Source organism: Bemisia tabaci, chromosome 1, assembly GCF_918797505.1.
Source record: "Bemisia tabaci chromosome 1, PGI_BMITA_v3".
NCBI classification, from domain to species: domain Eukaryota; kingdom Metazoa; phylum Arthropoda; class Insecta; order Hemiptera; family Aleyrodidae; genus Bemisia; species Bemisia tabaci.
In genome coordinates, this window is record NC_092793.1 from 11,116,347 (window position 1) to 11,137,296 (window position 20,950).

General features: G+C 40.6%; 2 protein-coding genes across 2 annotated transcripts; both read right to left on the bottom strand.

The window, feature by feature from the left end:
* Positions 1-1,373: 1,373 nt before the first annotated feature.
* On the bottom strand, positions 1,374-16,521 carry LOC109040295 (glucose dehydrogenase [FAD, quinone]). The gene is made up of 4 exons (XM_072296101.1): positions 16,377-16,521; positions 15,346-15,502; positions 12,641-12,904; positions 1,374-5,228 (listed from the first exon to the last, which is right to left on the bottom strand). Exons 2-4 carry the CDS (start codon positions 15,469-15,471, stop codon positions 3,804-3,806), a joined length of 1,815 nt encoding a protein of 604 aa, XP_072152202.1. The 5' UTR covers positions 15,472-15,502; positions 16,377-16,521; the 3' UTR covers positions 1,374-3,803.
* On the bottom strand, positions 6,852-9,339 carry LOC109042550 (glucose dehydrogenase [FAD, quinone]-like). Its single transcript, XM_072296106.1, is given in 2 exon segments — positions 6,852-7,598; positions 7,601-9,339. Coding segments are annotated over 2 exon segments (1,023 nt in total). The 5' UTR covers positions 8,589-9,339; the 3' UTR covers positions 6,852-7,563.
* Positions 16,522-20,950: the final 4,429 nt, after the last annotated feature.

Here is a 20,950-nt window from a genome sequence, read left to right on the forward strand (position 1 = left end):
ATCGGGACCTCTCACCCAGAGACTTATCACCCAAGGAATAATTCACCCAGACTTTTTCACCTCCAAGCACCACCATCAGCACCTTCCAGTAATTAAGATGAGACCGCAAGAGCGCAAAGAGCGGTAATTATATTTTTAGAAACTTATACCTGAATTTCACTATCAAAATTATTTTCTATGAAGAAAATCGAGTTAAAGTTACGAGACGTTTCACTGCGATAGTCATCAAAAGTCACTCGTCCTTCGGAAGTTCGGAGATCAAACTAAACTAAAATGCGTGATACAACTATTTCAACTCCTAAGCCGCTCATATTGCATCCATCTAGTTGAAGGCGAACTTGATTTCTAACTCCAGTTTCCAGTTATTCAGACGTGACCGCTAGAGCGGTGCTCAATTCTGCAACTTGATGGAAACGCTTGTAGGAAAAAAAAAAACAAACAAACAAACAAACAAATATGACGGTGAAACTACCAAACCACGTATCTGGTTTGCGGGTTTAAAAATCTACGCGCTCAAATTTCATTTATTGGAAGTAGACCAAATCAATATCATTCCTTAAAATTTTAGACCAAATTTCCAACGAGAGAGGTAAAAGAAAGAAATTTCAAGATGGACTGTTAAATAGTTTTTTCATTTAAAAAATAAAGTTCACAGGAAGTCTGCGACGTCGCAAACCGAGATACGTGGTTTGGTAGTTTCACCGTCGATATGTAAGTTAAAATGATGGTGAGTGTATATCCGTAGGTGAAAAAGTCCTGGATGAAACGTGTGGGTAAATAACCCCTTAGGCGCAAAGACTGTAGGTAAGTGGTACTAGCACCCAATACTTAAATAGACCAAATTTCCAACGAGAAGGTAAAGAAAATCTTTATTGATATCTGATAGATTTGTTTTCATGTTTATTTCAAAACACACTGTTCAAAGGAACATTTGCTTAACGGGAGCATGCTGACAGTGAAACCCCGTGACCGGAAGTCCCGCAGATCATTTGAAGAGATCAGTGTCAGAGGGTGTAATTGCATTGCCATGTGGTAAAGTTTCACCCAAAACATATGAATTAATGTAGATAACCTGCAGATTTAATCTTTAAAACTTTTTCATTGTTTCTCCGTAATTGGCAAATTTTCTCCAAACCTGAAATACTCCGGTTAATGCACAGAGACATAAATTGTCGTGTGGAACTTTGCAGGGCAATTGAATTTTTTAAACGAGAACACACACAACTCGGTACCTTAAAAATGCTCACTTTTCTCTTAGAAGGAAAATTTTCATAAAGGTCAATTGAAGTTACCGTATCTGTTCCGACTTAAAAATTAAAAATTCCTAAGTACTTGCTTTTAGGCACAAAAATCTTTTTGGTTTAGTTTTCACCTAATATGCAGTTTTGTGTGTGTCTTGATTATTTTCATTTTTTTGAGTTGGTGTGTTTTTGTTCTCACTGATTCAATTCGGGTCCTTAATAAAACCAAGGCCATTCCACACAGGTCAGTCCTTTCTTATCCTTTTGGAACCCACTCCCCCGCCTGACCATAACTCGACCGCAGTCAGTGTGACGTAGCATTGACTGCTCCCTTAAGAAATGCATTGCATTCAACTTTTTGCCGCAATTTGCAGTCTCAAAACTCGTCCACGGGAGTGGCTGACGTGTGTGGATTAGCCTTGAATAATACCTTTGTTATTCGGGACATCAGCCGCTTTTAGTGTGTCAAATGCAGATAATTCATAAATTAAATTTGTACCATTCTTTGTGAAACTAGAATCTCCTGTATCGAATTTTTTAGAGAGCTAAACTTGTGTAAATATACATTCCTCGGAACAAATCCAGTGTGGGCATTCCAACACTGCCACTCAACGATTTTGTCACCAACTAGATCTTATTGAAAATTAGATTTTTATTAGTGATAAATTCACTGCTAAGGTTGAAGACAAAATAAGTGGTACATGAGGCATTTCGAAAAATTTGATTCAAAAGTCATTCAAATAAGCTTGAATGTCAAATATACCTACCAGGAATATCATTGTGCGAGGAAAATAAATTATTATGAAAAGAGCTCTCCATGCTTGTGTGGAGGTCCGATTTGAATGAAAATTGCCACGGAAAACGAATTACGTGCCATATTTACAATATTGAGAAATCGTACAATAAGTTGAATGAAGTCATAAAGCGGATACCCTATGTGAAATTTAACACCCAGAAAAAAATGAGCTTTAAGCTCTTTAAGTCGTGCACAACGTCTTAATACTGCATGATTATGCGAAGAACAGTTGGATTGCATTTAGCAAAAAGGAACCAGCGCGAATACAATGTTGTAAAAATGTTGCTGATCCATAATTATCAAGAATCTCTCCCAGAATAACAAATAGTTTTTGCTTCTCGCCAAAAAATTGTGAATTTTAAAGGAAGATAATTGTGTAAATTTTAATACTTAACATGTTTTGAGTAATTTTGAAAGAGCAGACAAGGTTGCACAGTTTTGAAAGAACTGCAATCGCGCTGGTTCCTTTTTGCTAAATGAGATCCAGTTATACTTGTACCTTCGAGTCAAACATTTTGCTGTCAAAAATATTGCCTAAGTCATTACATCTCTTTTTCAGACGTTATAAGTTGTATTGAATACGGTTCGATGGGACGATTAAAGGGCTTGGAGGAAAAGGCGCATGAGTGCAGTTTTTGATACGAATTGAGATTTGAACGATCTCAAGTGAAACTATAGTCTTGATTCAAATTCTGTGAAAAATTCGATCCCAAATTCCAATTTTTAAGCATCAAAGCTAGAGTCAATTTGAACTTTTTTTCCGCCGTAAGAATCCGTGTAATTTTGGAACTGCAAACACGTATTTTCCGAAGTTGCAAAAACTGCTCTTTTGCGCCTTGTCCTCCGAGCCCTTCAATAATTGGACGCATTTCTGTCAAACGGAACTATGTGCATTAAGACATAAGCCCTGGAACCCATAGAAATATATGCATACCAGGGCTCACGTCATAATGCACATAGTTCCGTTTGACAGAAATGCGTCCAATTAAGAGGGCCTTGATAATTAAATGCTAGCTGCATGTATGATCAGTGCTCGAAACTCACCTTTGAGTTTTAGGAGCCATGTGGCACATCGAGCCCGATTTCCAGGCGCCATTGAAGATTTTTTAGGGGCCAATTGACATTTTGCCTATACATTACGGCGCATTTAGTGAAAAGTTAGACTCAAGATGTTTTCGTAACAGACCTAGTCAGTAGCTGTAACTTGGGGAAGACAAAAGCACTATGATTGAAATCGTGAAGAATAGAAAAAGCAAGCTTTCACTTGTAGTGCTGAAAATTCTCAGTTTTTTCAATTCAAATAGATTGGTTTTTCTTTCTTTATGTGACTTTCTGTGAAAATCCAGATTTTTAGGGGGCCATGTTTAGGGGCCACGTTGGCGCAGAGCCTTCATTTTTTAGGCGCCATTGCCGATTTTTTAGGCGCATTTGGCGCGTTGGCGCCTGTGAGTTTCGATCACTGTGTATGATTCCAGACTCACGGTTTTACGCAGCTAGTTCTCTGACCGTTCTCGCAAGTCGATGACATAGTTTTCCTTCATTTCAATTCCTTACGCAAATTATCCTCACGTAAAAACTCAAACGTACGTACGTAGAAAGTTGCCTACATGTACTCAATAAGACGGCTTGCTGTCGTGGATTTTGATTACTTTACAAGTCACTGCTAAAAAACGATTCAGCGACCTCATCCTCTCCCAGACATCTCCCTAAGAACGGCATTTCTAATTGGTTCACCCAAGATTTTTGAACGTTTTTAGTCTCGAAGCTCAATAGCCCCAGTCTTCTTTGACCATATCTGCTCCCTTCTCCGCGATCATAATAGTCGGTGCGTTGGTGTTCCCGCTGACGACGGTCGGCATGACACTCGCATCGACGACCCTCAACCCTTCGACCCCGATGACCCTGAGTCGATGATCGACCACCCTGCCCATCGCACAGGTGGACGTCGGGTGGTAGAGCGTCATCGTGAAGTGTCGGATGCAGCATTCGAGGTACGCGTCCGAGAAGAGCTTCAACTCCTCACATCCCGGAAACGGAATCGCCAGCGGTCGAGCGTTGAGTGTCCGGAACGGAGGGGTCCTTCCCAGTTGCAGCGCCATCTTCATTCCGTCGACCAGAACGTCGAGGTCCTCGCGATGCTCCAGGTAATTCGGCTCTATGATGGGATGCACGAACGGGTCCTTGCTCTGGAGGGTGATTCGCCCCCTGCTCTTGGGTCGGAGGAGGACCGGGTATATCGTGAACAACTCGTCTTCCACCTTCTCGAAGTCGGTCCCGTCGAATATGTCAGGGCGATGGTTAAACGGGGTGGTGCCCATCGAAAAGTATGCGTTTGAGGCTTGAAAGTGAAACTGAATATCTGGCCACATCTCTGACCGATTAGCGTACTTGGTGTACACAAAAGCAATCCCTTCGCAGCTTCCTGGGGATGTCAAAGGTCCCGTCCCGTTTATCAAATACTGATGAAGAGCCTCTTTGGTTTGGGCCAAAGCAGGAGTCAAAGTTAGGTTCTTGTCCACGCGAAAGGTAACCGTGCCCACGCAAAGATGATCCTGTAGATTTTGCCCGACCGGGAGGTCCTTAATCAGTTTTATGCCAAGTGCGCTCAGGTGATTTTTCGGTCCAACTCCAGACAGCATAAGGAGCTGAGGAGAACCAATGGCGCCACTAGATACGATCACCTCTTTTTTTACCCTAACGGTGTATTTCTGACCGTTTTTAATGTAGGTCACTGAGCTTGCTCTGGGATTTTTCTCCCTCTTAAAGCCGATTTTAGTGACGTGGCTATGCATTGAGATGTCGAGATTCTGCCTCGTCTGCGCAGTTGTGATGAAAGCCCTGGATGTACTGCATCTTGATCCATTTCGAGTTGTGCTCTGCAGGATCGTGAAACCCTCTTGGTTCTCTCCATTTACGTCGCGAGTTTTGTAGCCGAGGAACTTGCCAGCTTTCAGGAAGACTTCAGCGAGGGGTGTTGTCCAACGAAGGTCTTGGACGCTGAGCAAACCGCCGGAGGCGTGGTAAGGCGTTTTAAGAAGGTCTTCGTTAGAGTTGTCCTCGGATTTCAGGAAGTACTTGAGAATTTCTTTGTAACTCCATCCGGGGTTTCCCATCCGTTCCCAGAGATCGTAATCATTCCGATTCCCACGTACGTAAATCATGTAATTCAGAACGCTGGAGCCACCGACAACCTAAAACATACATTTTATCTCGTAAGTGTACGTGTGACTAAGTTTGTAGGGATGGAAAGTTATTTTGAGAGTAGGTGTCGTAAATGAACCTTCTCGCTCCAACTGATCAGAGGAGGACGACGATTAATCTTGCAGAAAAGACGGGGGAAGGTTGTCTTCATTGTACACTCCTCTATCCAATTGAGCAGCACCTCACTGGCAACTTGGAAAAATTTAATCGCTTGCTTGCTGTGAACGTAAAAAATGGCAAAGCTCCAAATTATTTGCTGCTAAAATGACCAACAGAAGAAGTATAGAGAATTAAAAGTTTCAATAATTTCAGAGAGTACAGTCACTAAGATAAGCTGAGATGAATGTTATGGGTTCTGGCTTTTTAAACTTCCTCAAAGTAAGGATGATAAGTATACAGGTACTGGAATTGTTTCTGAATGTAGGGTATTCCGATAAAATTAGTTAGGGAAAAATTACGTCTTATGTGATCGTCTACGGAAGAAGGTCTTTACTCAATGAAAGCTGAATTCTTCAGTTCCTTGGATGTTCGTTTTACATATTTGAAGATTGGCGGCGTTTCCGCTTTATGGAGACTAGATTCAGTCGACTACAGCGTCTTGACGTAACTATTTGTCCACGGATTATTTCCACGGATGTGCGTGTTGCATGTTAAAAATTGAAGGCATTTTCACTTTTCTCACTTCTTCAGAGATGCACGGGACTAGCCAGTCATTGTACTCAAGTAACAGAGCATTTATTTCGGGAGAGTATTACCCAGTTAGTGACACGAGGCTAGAGTATCCAAGGCCAATAATTTTAAAGAGTTAAGGCCTAGAAATGAGAAAAAAAAACACCAGAAACTGTAATAATCGACCCGTTTTTAATTGCAGATTATGTAACAATGCCATTAATCAATGCATCGCTTCAATGTTGCAGATCTCTGAAACTTAAAATAGGTTGATTAAAAACTTTTTTACTGTCCTTGTATTATAATTTTTGGTATTTAAGTCTTTTTTAAGAATGACAGATTCAAGTCAATGATTATAACCACCCACAAATACACACCCTGATCGTAAGTTGGGTGTGTCGCGTTGATGCCACTATTCGTGTTCCTTGGATGTGCGTGTTGCATGTTCAAACCTGAAGGCGTTTTCACTTTTCTTAACTCTTCAGAAATACGTGGAAGCTGTCGTTAGTTGTAGCACCTGAATAATGCAGTGCCTATGTAGAGGAACTAGGTATTTCATTTCAATCCTTTTACTACAAAGAAAAACGCCGCTCTCTGATTGGTCTACGACTTTCAGGCTTTAATTGATTTTCTGATTTCCAACTGTTGAAATAATTTCTGAACAAACTTTGATGGATATTTTCGCCGTAAGCTATCCTTTGTCTTGATGATGGGGCCATCTCGACCCCGAAACGCGTCCCAACTGAATTAACATAGCGCAAGTGAGTTCGCGGTTTTTTATCATTTTTACATCCTTTGTCTGCTAGTTGCATTCATCCCTCCCTCGATGAAACGAATTTCTATTGAGCAGGTTCGTAAACTCGCAAAAAATTGTGCTCAAACTCCTAAAAGATATTGAAATGGCTAGTTGTAATCTTGATGTACGTAACCTGTACATTTGTATGATTTTTATTGTTTTTTTTTTATTATTTTTTTTTTTAATCAAACATATTGCAAAATTTTCGTCAGAAATCGGTCAGTGGAGGACATTAGTTGGTTAGCGCATGAATTGCAACTAAAATAAAAATCGACAAATTGTCGTAATTTTCAAACTTTAGACCGGTCAGTCCGCCATCTAGCTACTCAGTTGGTAGACTAGGAGACGGGGATTGCAAGTCCTCGGGCGGGGCAAAAAATTAGCTCAGTCCGTGGACTGGGCAATTTTATCATCCAGATTGATGGAGGCAACCTGCTTTGGTAGATATACATTATTGCACGTACATTTCAACGCATGAAACTGAATGTTATCAACTTGCGAAAGTATGTATACTCTACACCGGAATAATTATATGCTGTTTTAGCGCCTAGGATGTTAAAAATGTGTCTGGTGATCCCAAGATGCTACCTTTACTAACCTAGCTGGCAGTTAATTTTACATCCTATGAATGCAAATTCAACTGCGTGGGGAATCAAGGTAGCTTCTTACGATCACCAGACATATTTTTGACATCCTAGGTGCTAAACAGCATACCATTTTTTTCAGTGTAGGTCCCACTGAGTATAGAGCGCCTGAATGTCAAAGCTTTTCCACCGAAAATCATACGTTCCTCAAAATTCCTAATAGAGCTACGATTTCAATATATTTGATTACGCTTAAACGTTTCTGCCCTCAGAGGCTCAATAGCCCCAGTCTTCTTTGATCAGATCAGCCCCTTCTCCGCGATCATAATAGTCGGTGCGTTGGTGTTCCCGCTGACGACGGTCGGCATGACACTCGCATCGACGACCCTCAACCCTTCGACCCCGATGACCCTGAGTCGATGATCGACCACCCTGCCCATCGCACAGGTGGACGTCGGGTGGTAGAGCGTCATCGTGAAGTGTCGGATGCAGCATTCGAGGTACGCGTCCGAGAAGAGCTTCAACTCCTCACATCCCGGAAACGGAATCGCCAGCGGTCGAGCGTTGAGTGTCCGGAACGGAGGGGTCCTCCCAAGTTGCAGCGCCATCTTCATTCCGTCGACCAGAACGTCGAGGTCCTCGCGATGCTCCAGGTAATTCGGCTCTATGATGGGATGCACGAACGGGTCCTTGCTCTGGAGGGTGATTCGCCCCCTGCTCTTGGGTCGGAGGAGGACCGGGTATATCGTGAACAACTCGTCTTCCACCTTCTCGAAGTCGGTCCCGTCGAATATGTCAGGGCGATGGTTAAAAGGTGCGTCACCCATCGCGAAATACATATTCGACGACAGAAAATGTAACTGAATGTCCGGCCAGGATTCAGACTTGTTCGCGTATTTTGTGTTAACGAAAGCGACTCCCTCGCATGTTCCCAAGGATGTCAAAGGTCCCGTCCCGTTTATCAAATATTGATGAAGAGCCTCTTTGGTTTGGGCCAAAGCAGGAGTCAATGTTAGGTTCTTGTCCACGCGAAAGGTAACCGTGCCCACGCAAAGATGATCCTGCAGATTTTGCCCGACCGGGAGGTCCTTAACCAGTTTTATGCCAAATGCGCTCAGGTGATTTTTCGGTCCAACCCCAGACAGCATTAAGAGTTGTGGAGAGCCAATGGCGCCACTAGATACGATCACTTCTTTTTTTACCCTAACGGTGTATTTCTGACCGTTTTTAATGTAGGTCACTGAGCTTGCTCTGGGAATTTTCTCCCTCTTAAAGCCGATTTTAGTGACGTGGCTATGCATTGAGATGTCCAAATTCTGCCTCGTCTGCGCAGTCGTGATGAAAGCCCTGGATGTACTGCATCTTGATCCATTTCGAGTTGTGCCCTGCTGGATCGTGAAGCCCTCTTGGGTCTCTCCATTCACGTCGCGAGTTTTGTAGCCGAGGAACTTGCCAGCTTTCAGGAAGACTTCAGCGAGGGGTGATGTCCAACGAATGTCTTGGACGCTGAGCAAACCACCGGAGGCGTGGTAAGGCGTTTTAAGAAGGTCTTCGTTAGAATGGGCCTGTTGCAAACTTTTGCTAGAGCAAAAATAAGAGTTGTTTCTTGTAGATAATGCCTCAAAAATCACGATGAGCGCATCGGCAAAATCTGAAATGCACTCATAACTTCACAATCTGCGTAAGAAATTTGCGTTTTTTTAAGCTTCCCGCTTCAAAAACGATACTACGGCACAGGTGAACATTTTGTTAGAGGAGTCGCTCCATCGTCGGCGATATTCATCATGGCCGACGCTTGCGCGCAGTTCCGCGCGTAATTCGAGGAGAGTTCAAGGTCAACCAATTCGGGCGTGGAAAATATGAACGTTAACACACCGATTGTTATCTGGTCTAATCCAGTTCAGGTGTTATCTCGTCCCTTCAAACGTGTTTTGGCGGATTGGCGTCGGCCATGATGATTATTGCCGACGACGGAACGACTCCTCTTACAAAATGTTCACCTGTGCCGTAGTATCGTTTTGAAGCGGGAAGCTCAAAAAACCGCAAATTTCTTACGCAGACTGTGAAGTTATGAGTGCATTTCAGACTTTGCCGATGCGCTCATCGTGATTTTTGAGGCATTATCTATAAGAAACAACTCTTATTTTTGCTCTAGCAAAAGTTTGCAACAGGCCCATTGTCCTCGGATTTCAGGAAGTACTTGAGAATTTCTTTGTAACTCCAACCGGGGTTTCCCATCCGTTCCCAGAGATCGTAATCATTCCGATTCCCACGGATGTATAGCATATAATTCAGAACACTGGAACCTCCAACAACCTAAAACGTACAGGTTATCCTGTAATTGTGTTTTTTTAAAAATGCGGACGAAAAATCATTTTTAAAAGTAATCTCATTAACTCTTTTCCTCCACGTGTTGCAGTTTGGCCAAACATAAGAATGTCCATGGCTGAAATCAGTGGCATAGCGTGCTTTGCGATCGACCATTGATCTACCATTGAAACCTATGGAAAAGGATCGACTATTTGGGTGTTCGCAGCGGACACCCTAATAATCGATTCCTTACCACAGTTCAAATGGAGAGATATCGATCATTCACGCCTCGCCACTGGCTGAAAGGCGCTTTTTTTTAAGGTTATACCATTGGCGAAGTGACTCGAAGCGAGTTTTTGACCGAAAACTTGACGCTCTGCGGCAGCTGCAAACACAACAACGCCTGGGACACGTGAGAAGTCAAAACGCCTTCATTAATCTACATATGCAACACGGGCGTTCACAGCGCACGAATAGTTGTATTCATGAACTTTAGTTAATATGATAGGCCGTAACTGAAGGCGCTATGTTCTGTTTTCGTTCTGGAAAATATCATGCCATAGTTAGTTTCTCTCTTTACGTCTGACCCAAAGAGCTTTGTTTATCACTGCAATACATATTTTGTGTGTGAAAAAGTTACAAGTAAAATCAGGCATATAGTCAACGTGTAAAAGTCCCATTGATCTTATTTTTGAAGAAGTTTCGCAACTATTATTGAATTGTAAAAATCGTAAAGTTGACTCATGACTTTTTAACGCTTCTATTTTTTGTGAGCTCATTAATAAGCGAAGTACAGACGATTTTTTTGCACAGTTTGACGCCTCATCTTATGCTGTGAGATTTTAAAATGAAGTGGTAGCTTTTTTACTGTAACATTCAAGATTATCCAAATTTTATTGAAATTCTTGGGATTTATTTGAAAAGCCTTACATCTAGAGAGCGTGAATACTTTGCAAAAATTTTCAATATAAATGAGGCTGACGATAACTTCTTAGCATTTCGTCAGTTTTAAAATTGTAAAAAAATATTCCTAACCTTTGAGCATCTTACGCTTCTCAGCTTCAGTTCAGTATTTTATTACTATTTTAATTTATTTGAAAACTGACCCATGTATTTTTTTAACCACGTAATATTGAATGATTCTCTCACGCCAAAATAGAATGAGTTTTTATTATTTTGTACCCACTCTCTAAGAATTAATTTTCTAGACTTACTCACTGAGAAAAGGTTACTGAAAATTATGAAACGTTGCCTGAAATTTAAAGACTTTGTGATCGTTGCTGGGACAACGATTACAAATCACGATTTGTCATTTTTAAAATAAAATGCTTCAGTAATAAAAAAAAATTCCACAGAATATCATAGATTTAATTGGTCAATCACTAAAAAAACAGACTGTTACAAATGTTAGCAAAAACAATTAATGGTCTCGGTCAGAAAAAGGTCTGCCCGCTATGTAGTCACCAGAATTTTCCGCTGGAAACCTAAAGAATCAAGTAGCTATTGGGTTTTTCTTATAATTAAATTTTACTCTCAAACTATCACCAAAAAACCAATTCCAGCCAAAATAATTAATCGTTTTTCACTGAATGCAGATCCCTCACTATCAAATACGAGAAAAATTAGACCTGTGAACCATTCGAAGTAAAATCTTGAAAGATACCGAAAAATATTTCTCTCCATAAATGTTTTCTCCGGACAAATTATTTCGCCGGCAATTTTTCTCACGTTGTCTTTTCCTTCAAAAGGATTTCCTTTTGATAAATTCTGTCCAAGTTTACTAGCTATTTTTGAATATGGAAAGAAGAATGGTTAGAGTATGGACACTGCGGGATCTATTCCAGATTGGCCCCGCCAACTTACACCCGTAAAAATGCCCGTCTTTAATGTTACTCTGTGTTAAATCTACCCAAACTGTAGTTTACTATAAGTAAGACATTGGGGCAAGAAAGCGTCCTGTGGAACTTGTGTACTCTTGTTTTCCTCCCCTTCATCAGAGTTAGCGAGTGGCTAGTGTATTGGATTACTGTCAATGCGATCCAGCGGGCATCATATTGAAATTGATAGACAAAGTTATAGACAAAGAAGACATCGGGAGTATGGAACTATCCTATTGGTTGAAATGGGTGATTCCTATCGACTGAGGGAGAAAATTATGGCCTAACTATCGGGTCCCTCGTGGGTTGCCGTTACTTAGTCTATTACCTACCTTCTTTGTCCATTGCAACCACCCGCATCCACCGCAATAGGATCCCTCCGTATCTCTTTTGTCTTCTTTGTCTATAGTTTTGTTTACCGATTTCAATAATGGCCCCGCTGGTTTGATCCTGGCGGCTGGCGCCTAATTTATGACGAAAGTTTCAGATTTTCAGCACAAAGATTTGGTCAGTTTAACACAGGGAAAACTAATAAAAACATTAACCCGCAGCTTGTGCTGCTTCGTGTTGTATTTCCCATAATTACACAAAATTCTTGTTAATTTTTTTCACTGTGTAGGCTACACGGGGCAGGAGGCTGTCCAGGGCCATGGTCAAGGGACGTTTTTTCCTGATGAAATGCATTAAATTGTAACATTTATTTTTGAATGTTATACTTAAAGAGCCCTCCCCTCCCTATCATTCGTTATTCCAACTCCCTTCAGGAGTTAGGAACAGTGGCAATGCCATCAGGTTGGCAACGCCGTTAGTGATCCATTTAAATCCATTGAATGTATTGATCGTTGGTGAGACAAGCTGCCTCACCAGGAATCGATTGTTTAGCATACATTAAATGGACGTAGTTCTATCAAACGAAACTATGTGCATTATGACGTGAGCCCTGTTTTGCACATATTCTCATGGATCTCAGGGCTCATGTCTTAATGCACACAGTTCCGTTTGATAGAAATACGTCCATTTTTAAGCCCTAAATAGCGTCCATGGAAATAAGTCCATTCCCTCATCGTAATCGCATTTTTGTAAACAGCAAGAATATAAGTAATACTTTTTCAGCTTTCTCGCGTGGACTTGTAAATGGATAGATCATACCGATACCACATACGAACCTTACCACGTGGCCAAGCACAGCTGTTGTTCGTCATTGCCAAGCAATAGCGGTGGTTCTCGTCGGCTGGTTTGGTTCGGTACTGCCAATCAAGGTCCGAGACCTGATTCAAAGGAACCAGTAGAGGCACGCGAGATAAGTCCGTTTCCTGGCCACCCGCCTCCAGGAGCAGCACTGTCGCATCCTCCAATTCTGACAACCGGTTGGCCATAACCGCCCCAGCAGAGCCACCCCCGATGACCACGAAATCATACTCGGGCTGCACCTTCAAATCGTTACGTTAATTATCATTCGATTATCTTTGCAAGTTTTCACAACAAATAATGAACCCTTTACAAGAAATTAAGTGGTCTCAGTTTGGATTTTTTGTGATAAGAAACGTGACAAACGACCCAAGGCTCTATCTTCCCCTCCCCAGGGCGGACCTTCCACCCGGTGGAAAGAGGAAACCGCGGTGGATGGACTGATAAACTACAAATTTTATACATGTCGAAGGCAATTAGACAAATCAGACATTTTATCAATTGCCTAGGCCGGTAGTCAAATCTTGACAGTTTACAGAATTCTGTAAATTTATGGCTAGTAGTTAACGGGTTTTCAATATTTTGAGAAGAATAACTCTTCAAATCCGCAAACTCTCCTTGTTCCTTTCTTTTTAAATGCCTCTTGTACATTTAAATGCTAAAATTATAAAAATTCTATGTCTAATGACGTGATGAAAATTTCAAAATAAATGTGCGTTCAGGAACTAAAAGTTTTTTCAAACACTAAGTGCATATTTTTACAGAGAATTCTGTTTTACAGGAGCAACGAATTATTTTTTCTGAAATTAGGAAAATAATCAATTTGTCAATCTAAGTAAGAATATTTTCCTATTTGCCTGGGCATTTGACAAAATGCCTGATTTGACTATTTGCCTTCGACATTTACGTTGATTACACATCAACGATGAAATTACCAGACCACGTATCTCCTTGTGGTGTTTAAAAACCTCCTCTCTCATTTTATTTTTTTGAAGGAGAACAAATCAATATCATTCCTAAAAAAATTTACACAGAAGAAAAAATCACGGAAGTTTCCAAGATTTGACGTTGAGTTATGTTATCCGTTTAAAAAATTAAGTGTGACAGGAAGTCGGCAACGTCGATATACGTAGATTGGTTGATAAAAAAATGTCATTAGTAAAAATTATTTCAAAGGTTCGTAAATTTGCATTAGTTTTCCCATTACAATAGAAAGTTTGACAAAAACTCGTCACAAATCGAGGTACAGGTTTTTCGACTTTCATCACCAATTTTGTCAATATGAAAAAGAACGTACGGTTTCTACCGTCTGCAACTTTTGTATCATAAAGTCATACAAATCCGAAATATAAAAAAATGAACTGCTATTCGGATGGATTTGTGCGGGAAAAATCAACCTACAATGAAAGATTTGAGAATGACCAAATCCGTTTAAGGGATAAATTGGAGTTATAGGGAGCCACCTCTGGTCTGATTTTTCTAACTATGGGCTGCCATAATGAATTGAAAATCGATTCTTTACCATAGCTTCAAATAGGAAAATATCGATAACGATGAGTCGCGCATATCATAGGTACCAGTGGCGCGGCGTGCTTTGCGATATAAAAATATATCTGCCATTCGAACCTATGGAAAAGGATCGATAATCAGGGTGTTTGCAGCGAACACCTCAATAATTGATTCTTTACCATAGCTTCAAATGGGGAAACATCGATAATCGATAATGGACCACTAGACAAGGTACGAATTTAAGCATCCTGATACATGTATCTTAACCAGAATTTCACGTAAAACACGATTCGCACAACGAAAATTACTGAAACCAACTCCTAACGAAGCTATTAACGTTTTTATTTCACATTGGTTACGAGGAATTTGAACTGCCCGCTCACAAGAAACTCAAAGCTCTACGTGAGTCAAATCGCGCACTACAACGGTTTCAGCAATCTTCTCAATCGAGCAATGTTCATTTCCCACCATGTGTTTTTCAAACGATAAGCAATTTGCTATAGCTGAGCCAAAGTGTCAAGATTGAGGTTGCCAGATGTTTTCATCGCAGAGACGTTCATGATAACGTTTGCAAGCGATGTGAATCACGTAGAGCATTGAGTGTTCATGAGCGGGTGGTTTGAATTCACGCACCAAGAATCATTAATATCTTTGGAAGGAGTTGATTCTGGTAATATTCGTTGTGCGCCAAACCCTCCATGCGAGCAAATACATTGACAGGGCCGCTACTTTATTTGGGGACTCTTAAACTGAAATCACGGCAACCCTGTCAATGTATTTTCTCCCTATCTTTGCATGGAGAGTTTGTCTTAATGTAGAGGTGGACTCTCAGGATAGCGTGGAATATCCCCTTCATTTTGGCCTCAACTTGAGAGCTTTTTTTGAGCTTGGGAGTTGATTTCAGAGAAAACCAGTGGCGCCATCGATTTTCTCGCAAACTTTTACATAAGAATCATTTATTGTCAAATCGCAAATTCCTCACACATGCAACATCTCTATTCGCGGGGAGAAATTAGACAGCATTGAATGCAGTTACGTTCTTTCGTGAGAGAAACGACGATATGTCTGCATTCAAAACTCCCAATGCTGATAGACGTTTTTCATTTGAATGCGCTAATTTGATATGTGTAAAAAAAAAAAAAATCACTTGATTGTTTCATGCGCGTTTACATACCTCTGGAGCGTCTGTGAGTATTGGCACCTGATTGTTCGGAGCTAAGCTGTTGTAGAGGGTGAATGCAAATGTGACAAGTGACAAAAAGCACGAGGACTGCCATGCTGGTACAGTTAGGGCGATCATTTCAGATCGCGATATACGATGCGAGAATGTCCTGTGAAATATTCGGAGGAGTTCAGTTTTGTTTGTCATTGAAATCGACGAAAACATGACATCTTGATGATTCATCATCATGAGATTCAACACTTGAGCAGATCCCAAGGTAACTTTCAAAAGGGCCAATTGTAAAAAGATGCGTTTTTTATTCAAGGTACCTATTTATTTGGTGCAGGCAAATAACAATAATAGGAATGTCAATTTATAGTTCATACATTTCTACATATTGATGGCTACAGTCGGAAAATTCGTATTTCAGATTGCAACATCGTAAGTCTCCACTCTTGTGTTTATTTTTTTTAAAGAAAAATTATCCAACAGGTTCCATTAAAATTTTCGGTAAATTTTCTTAATTCATTCAAACAAAAGTGCAAAAAAATTCCAAAAACCAATTTTGATCGATTCTTCCTGAAGAAAATCTAAAATACCATCGAGATTCTTAAACGTCGCAATGGAAATGCGCGTTTTTCGCATTTAGTCATCGATATTTTAAAATTCGTTCTCGTGAATCTCGCTGAGAAAATTACTTGGGGCCAATGGCCGGAAGAAATGTGAATTGATGTTGTGAGACTAAAAATTGGGTTTGAATTTGTTTTCCTCTCTCTGCCCCCCCCCCTCCTGGTATACCCCTCTCTTCTCTCGCAATGCTTTGAAAGCGTCCACTTCTATCCGCAATAATTAATGACTCAATGTTTCCAAAAGTAATTTTATTTCGGATGTTTACCTGTACCCTGAATTTTACAGATGGACGCGTTAATGCCCCCCCCCCCCCCCAAAAATGAAATAAATAAAAACTATATTTTTCCTAACGATCATGATGTGAGCTTTGTGTTTATAACCGCGTCCAAATCATTTTAAATTTCGTTACTTACCTTAGAAAAGTAACAATCCTCTATAAAGTTCCTACAAAAGTTAATACACTTAAAATGATTGAGATGTAACCACTCATACTGAATCAAATCGTGGTTGATTATTTCCAAGAGGCTTCTAAAGTCTTTACTATCACTCTGACGACAAAAAGGTGTGAGGGGTCAAATGTCGCCCAAGATAAATGCAGATGATAAAATCCATTCACTAAGTTCCACAACAAGAAGAGTGTTTAAGGTCAGTAGTCAGGATAACAGATACCCTGTCAATTATGAATAAAATTGAAGTACCTGATATTGGTACACACAGTCAATAAGATGTAATGGTACGTTTTAAAGTCAATGAATTATTAAGTCTGCTTATTGAGCAGAGTTTTCAATAAATTACATGAATTGGATTATTAATTAAAACAAAAAAGAAACTAAGAAGCACCTAAAATCTAAATGTGTAGCTCCTTTTGATTTGGTTTATTTTTACTTACGTGGTTCTCTTAGAGCATAAATTTGTCAAAGTTTACCAATTCTAACTTGTTTTTACACGTTTACGTAATACATCGTTTTTTGGCTATGGACTCAAACTTTATACGATAAATAATAATTGACCTACACTTTAATTTTGTATTTGATGCTTTGACGAGCAAGGAAGAAAAGCTCCTAGGTCAAAGGAAACGACTTTTGAGACCACCCACAATACAGTATAGTCTGTTTGTGAAATTTTTCGAGACACACTGTAGAACACTGGAGAAGAAGTCCTAAAATACCTCCATTTTTGATATGCAAGGACTTTCCACTCAGGCAACTGCAGATTGGTGAATGATTTCAATAGACACGTACAATTAGCGTTTGTTCAAAATAATTAAGAAAATGATTGTATTGATACTCTGCATTTTAACGACCGTCTTTAGTGTCTTCATGTAGCGGCTTAATAGAGGACAAACTTAAGTAAACGGAAGAGGAATGTCGTTCGTGAATTGCGAAATTACGATGCATATTCTGTGAAAAATTCGCTCCCAAATTCCAATTTTTAAGCATTGAAAAGCAGGCCATTTTGGTAGTGACCAGAGATCTAAAGTAACACTGGTCAACACGGGTTCAAATGTGATTGTACTTAGGTAGTTTTTAGCGCTGAGTCCGAAAATGACCTCCGTTATGCTGGGTCTGGTAGATTTTCCCCGGAAAAATCAGGATTTTCCTTAAAAATCGAGCTTTTCCGGTGAAAAATCAATTTTCCGGAAAATCCGTGCCCGATGGAGGAAAAATAAGGTCATTTTCGGATTCAGCAGCTAAAATTACATGGAAATCCAAACATTGCATGCCTATTGAAGTTTCCGTTCTGTTCCAAATATCGAGGTTTTTCCGGACAAGTGCCCCTCTCCGCCCATGTAACGCATGTAATACTAGTCCGATTGATTTGCGTCGGAAAGGAGGGAAAATATTTTTTCTTAGGCGACAGGTGGAGTTGACTCCTCAAAATTATTGCCGCTGAAGCCGAAAATGACCCTCGTTTCCTTTCAGAACCTTTGGAAAATCCAGATTCCGAAAAGAGGGGATGTTTTTAAACGTTTTTGAGTTAAAAAGGTGCATTTTTTTCGAAAAATCGATTTTTCAAAATAATTGATAGATTTTGGAAGAAAACGAGGGTCATTTTCGGCTTCAGCGGCAATAATTTTGATGAGTCACTAAAGACGGTCGTTAAAATGCAGAGTATCAATACAATCATTTCCTTAATTATTTTGAACAAACGCTAATTGTACGTGTCTATTGAAATCATTCACCAATCTGCAGTTGCCTGAGTGGAAAGTCCTTGCATATAAATTGATTTTTCACCGGAAAAGCTCGATTTTTAAGGAAAATCCTGATTTTTCCGGGGAAAATCGACCAGACCCAGCATAACGGAGGTCATTTTCGGACTCAGCGCTAAAAACTACCCTAGTACAATCACAGTTGAACCCGTGTTGACCAGTGTTACTTTAGATCTCTGGTCACTACCAAAATAACGTAGTTTAAAAAGAGTGTATTTATATTGGATCGGTGAGGGAGTGGGGTTGGGGGGCTGGGGGGCTTCAGGGGGAGGATGGGGTACATTTTAGGTTATGTACTGCCTATTTATGAATAAATTGACCGATTAGAACTCTCAGTAAGGCCTGGGAAAATTTGCCAAAATTGACGAAAAAATGCGAAAATTAGCCAAATTTGGCTACTTTAAAGGACCGTCGCGACCTCTAAATGTTGACCAAATGCAAAACTGTTCTACAACGTTTGTTTTTACACTATTAGGAACGTTTTGGCGGGGTCCCTTGTCAATTTTAAAATTCATCAATTTTAATTTCCTCTATAAGCCGCACCCTAGGGTTACATGGACTAAATTTTTCGGGTCAATTCGAAAATTCGCCAATTTGGCCGAAACAAATGAAGCTCGTTATTGATTAGTTTTTGACTATTTCTCGGCTCAGTCATTCTCGCCGAGAGTCCGGATAGTGCGATATCGATTCTACACATCCAAGTACATAGGATCCGACTGAAATATCGAAATTTTTTTTTGAATCCAAAATCGAGAAAAATCGACAGGGGGCTAAATTTTTAGCATGAAAATCGATAGTTCACCGAGCGGGCCGAAACCAAGTAAGCTCGCATGGAATTGACCCGCTGAGTGCGATTTCCCTGTCCGAAAAGCTCCACGAGTTCCTCGTTTCCAGCTATCCGCTGAAAATCCTCCAGAGAAACAGGCAAAAACTGGTCAGAACTGTGGTCTTGTTATTGACCAGTTTATGACTGTTTCTCGGCTCAAGAAGCCTCGCCTAGAGTCGTGACCGTGCGAAATCGATTCTACGACTCCAACTACGTAGGATCCGATTGAAATCTCGACATTTTTTTCTCAGTCCCAAATCGAGATAAATCGACAGGGGTTACATGGATTAAATTTTTAGCGTCAAAATCGACAGTTTGCCGATCGGGCCGAAACAAAGTAAGCTCGCTTGGAATTGACCCGCTGAGTGGGATTTTCCAGTCGGAAAAGCTCCTCGAGTCCCTCACTATGAGCTATCCGCTGAAAACGCTCCAGAGAAACAGACAAAAAGTGGTCAGAAAAGCTCCTTTTTGACCAATTTTTGAATGTTTCTTAGCTCAGGGAGCCTCGCCGAGTGTCGGGACCATGCGGAGTCGATTCTTAGCCTTCAACTACGTAGGATGCGACTGAAATCTCGTTATTTTTTTCTCAGTCCCAAATCGTCAAAAATCGACAGGGGTTACATTCACTAAATTTTTAGCGTCAAAATCTAAAGTTCGCTGATCGGGCCGAAACCAAGTAAGCTCGCTTGGAATTGACCCGCTGAGTGGCATTTTCCAGTCGGTAAAGCTCCTCGAGTCCCTCGCTACGAGTTATCCGCTGAAAACGCTCCGAAGAAAGAGACAAAAAGTGGTCAGAAAAGCTATTTTTGGACCAATGTTTGACTGTTTCTCGGCTCAGGAAGCCTCGCCGAGAGTCGGGACCGTGTTGAATCGATTCTACTCTTCCAGCAACGTAGGATGCGACTGAAATATCGAATATTTTTCTCCGTCCCAAATCGAGAAAAATCGACACGGATAACATGGACTAAATTTTTCGGGTCAAAATGGAAACTTCGCCAATAGGGTCGGAACCAAGTAAGCTCGCTTGGAATTGACCCTTGACCGATTTCTGTATCGAATGTGAGGTTTTTTCCCAAACACTATTCTGCTTTCATTTCTCTTAATTTTGCCGATTTTTGGGTTTAGAATGATTCTTTAGACTCATGCGCAGGGGCCATCGTCCTTTTTTTTGCTGAAAATTCAAAATCTGCCGAGATTTTTTTTCTCAAAGATAAAAAAAAAGCGACAAAAATGTATCCAAAAATGGTTTGCAGGGGGCGAGTCTATGGTACGTGTACACGTAAAATTGCGAAAAATCCAAATCTTGACTGATCCTTTTTTCGAAATACGCGATTTGAGATTTTCATAGTAAATGCAACTTTTCCACTGATTTTGATCCGATTGTTTATTTATTTTTACATTGAATCGGTGTTGATCGGTTAACGTTTTCATTTTTCGTTCGATTCATGTCGATCATACATACCCTCTCGTTACACGCACACTTCCTTTCATACCCTTTTTTTTAAACTGAAAAATTCGTCTTCAGCTGCGTCTGCGGCAATTGTTGTTACGAATATGTTGTGCGTACTGGTTTCAGGTCATTACATACACGAATCTCTGAAGGCGTTTTATGTGCGAGAGCAATTCGCCTTCATCTGCGTCTGCAGCAATTGTTGTTACGAATATGTTGTGCGTGTTGGTTTCAGGTCATTACATACTCGACTCTCTGAAGGCGTTTTATGTGCGCAAGTGGCGCACCCTGTTGGAGAACTGGCGAATTGCTCTCGCACACAAAACGCCTTCAAAGAGTCGAGTATGTAACTACCTGAAACCAACACGCACCGCATACTCGTAACAACAATTGCCGCAGACGCAGCAGAAGGCGAATTTTTCGGTTAAAAAAAAGAGTATGAAAGGGTGCGTGTAAAGAGAGGGCATGTATTCGATCGACTTGATTCGAACAAAAAATAAAA

Bases quoted from the DNA above. Each gene is read 5' to 3' on its own strand.
- LOC109040295 (XM_072296101.1), bottom strand. From the start codon at position 15,471: ATGATCGCCCTAACTGTACCAGCATGGCAGTCCTCGTGCTTTTTGTCA. The intron at 12,905-15,345 runs GTATGTAAACGC...AACGATTTGAAG, and splicing joins TACTCACAGACGCTCCAGAG to GTGCAGCCCGAGTATGATTT. The intron at 5,229-12,640 runs GTTCGTATGTGG...TGTATGTTTTAG, and splicing joins GTGCTTGGCCACGTGGTAAG to GTTGTCGGTGGCTCCAGCGT.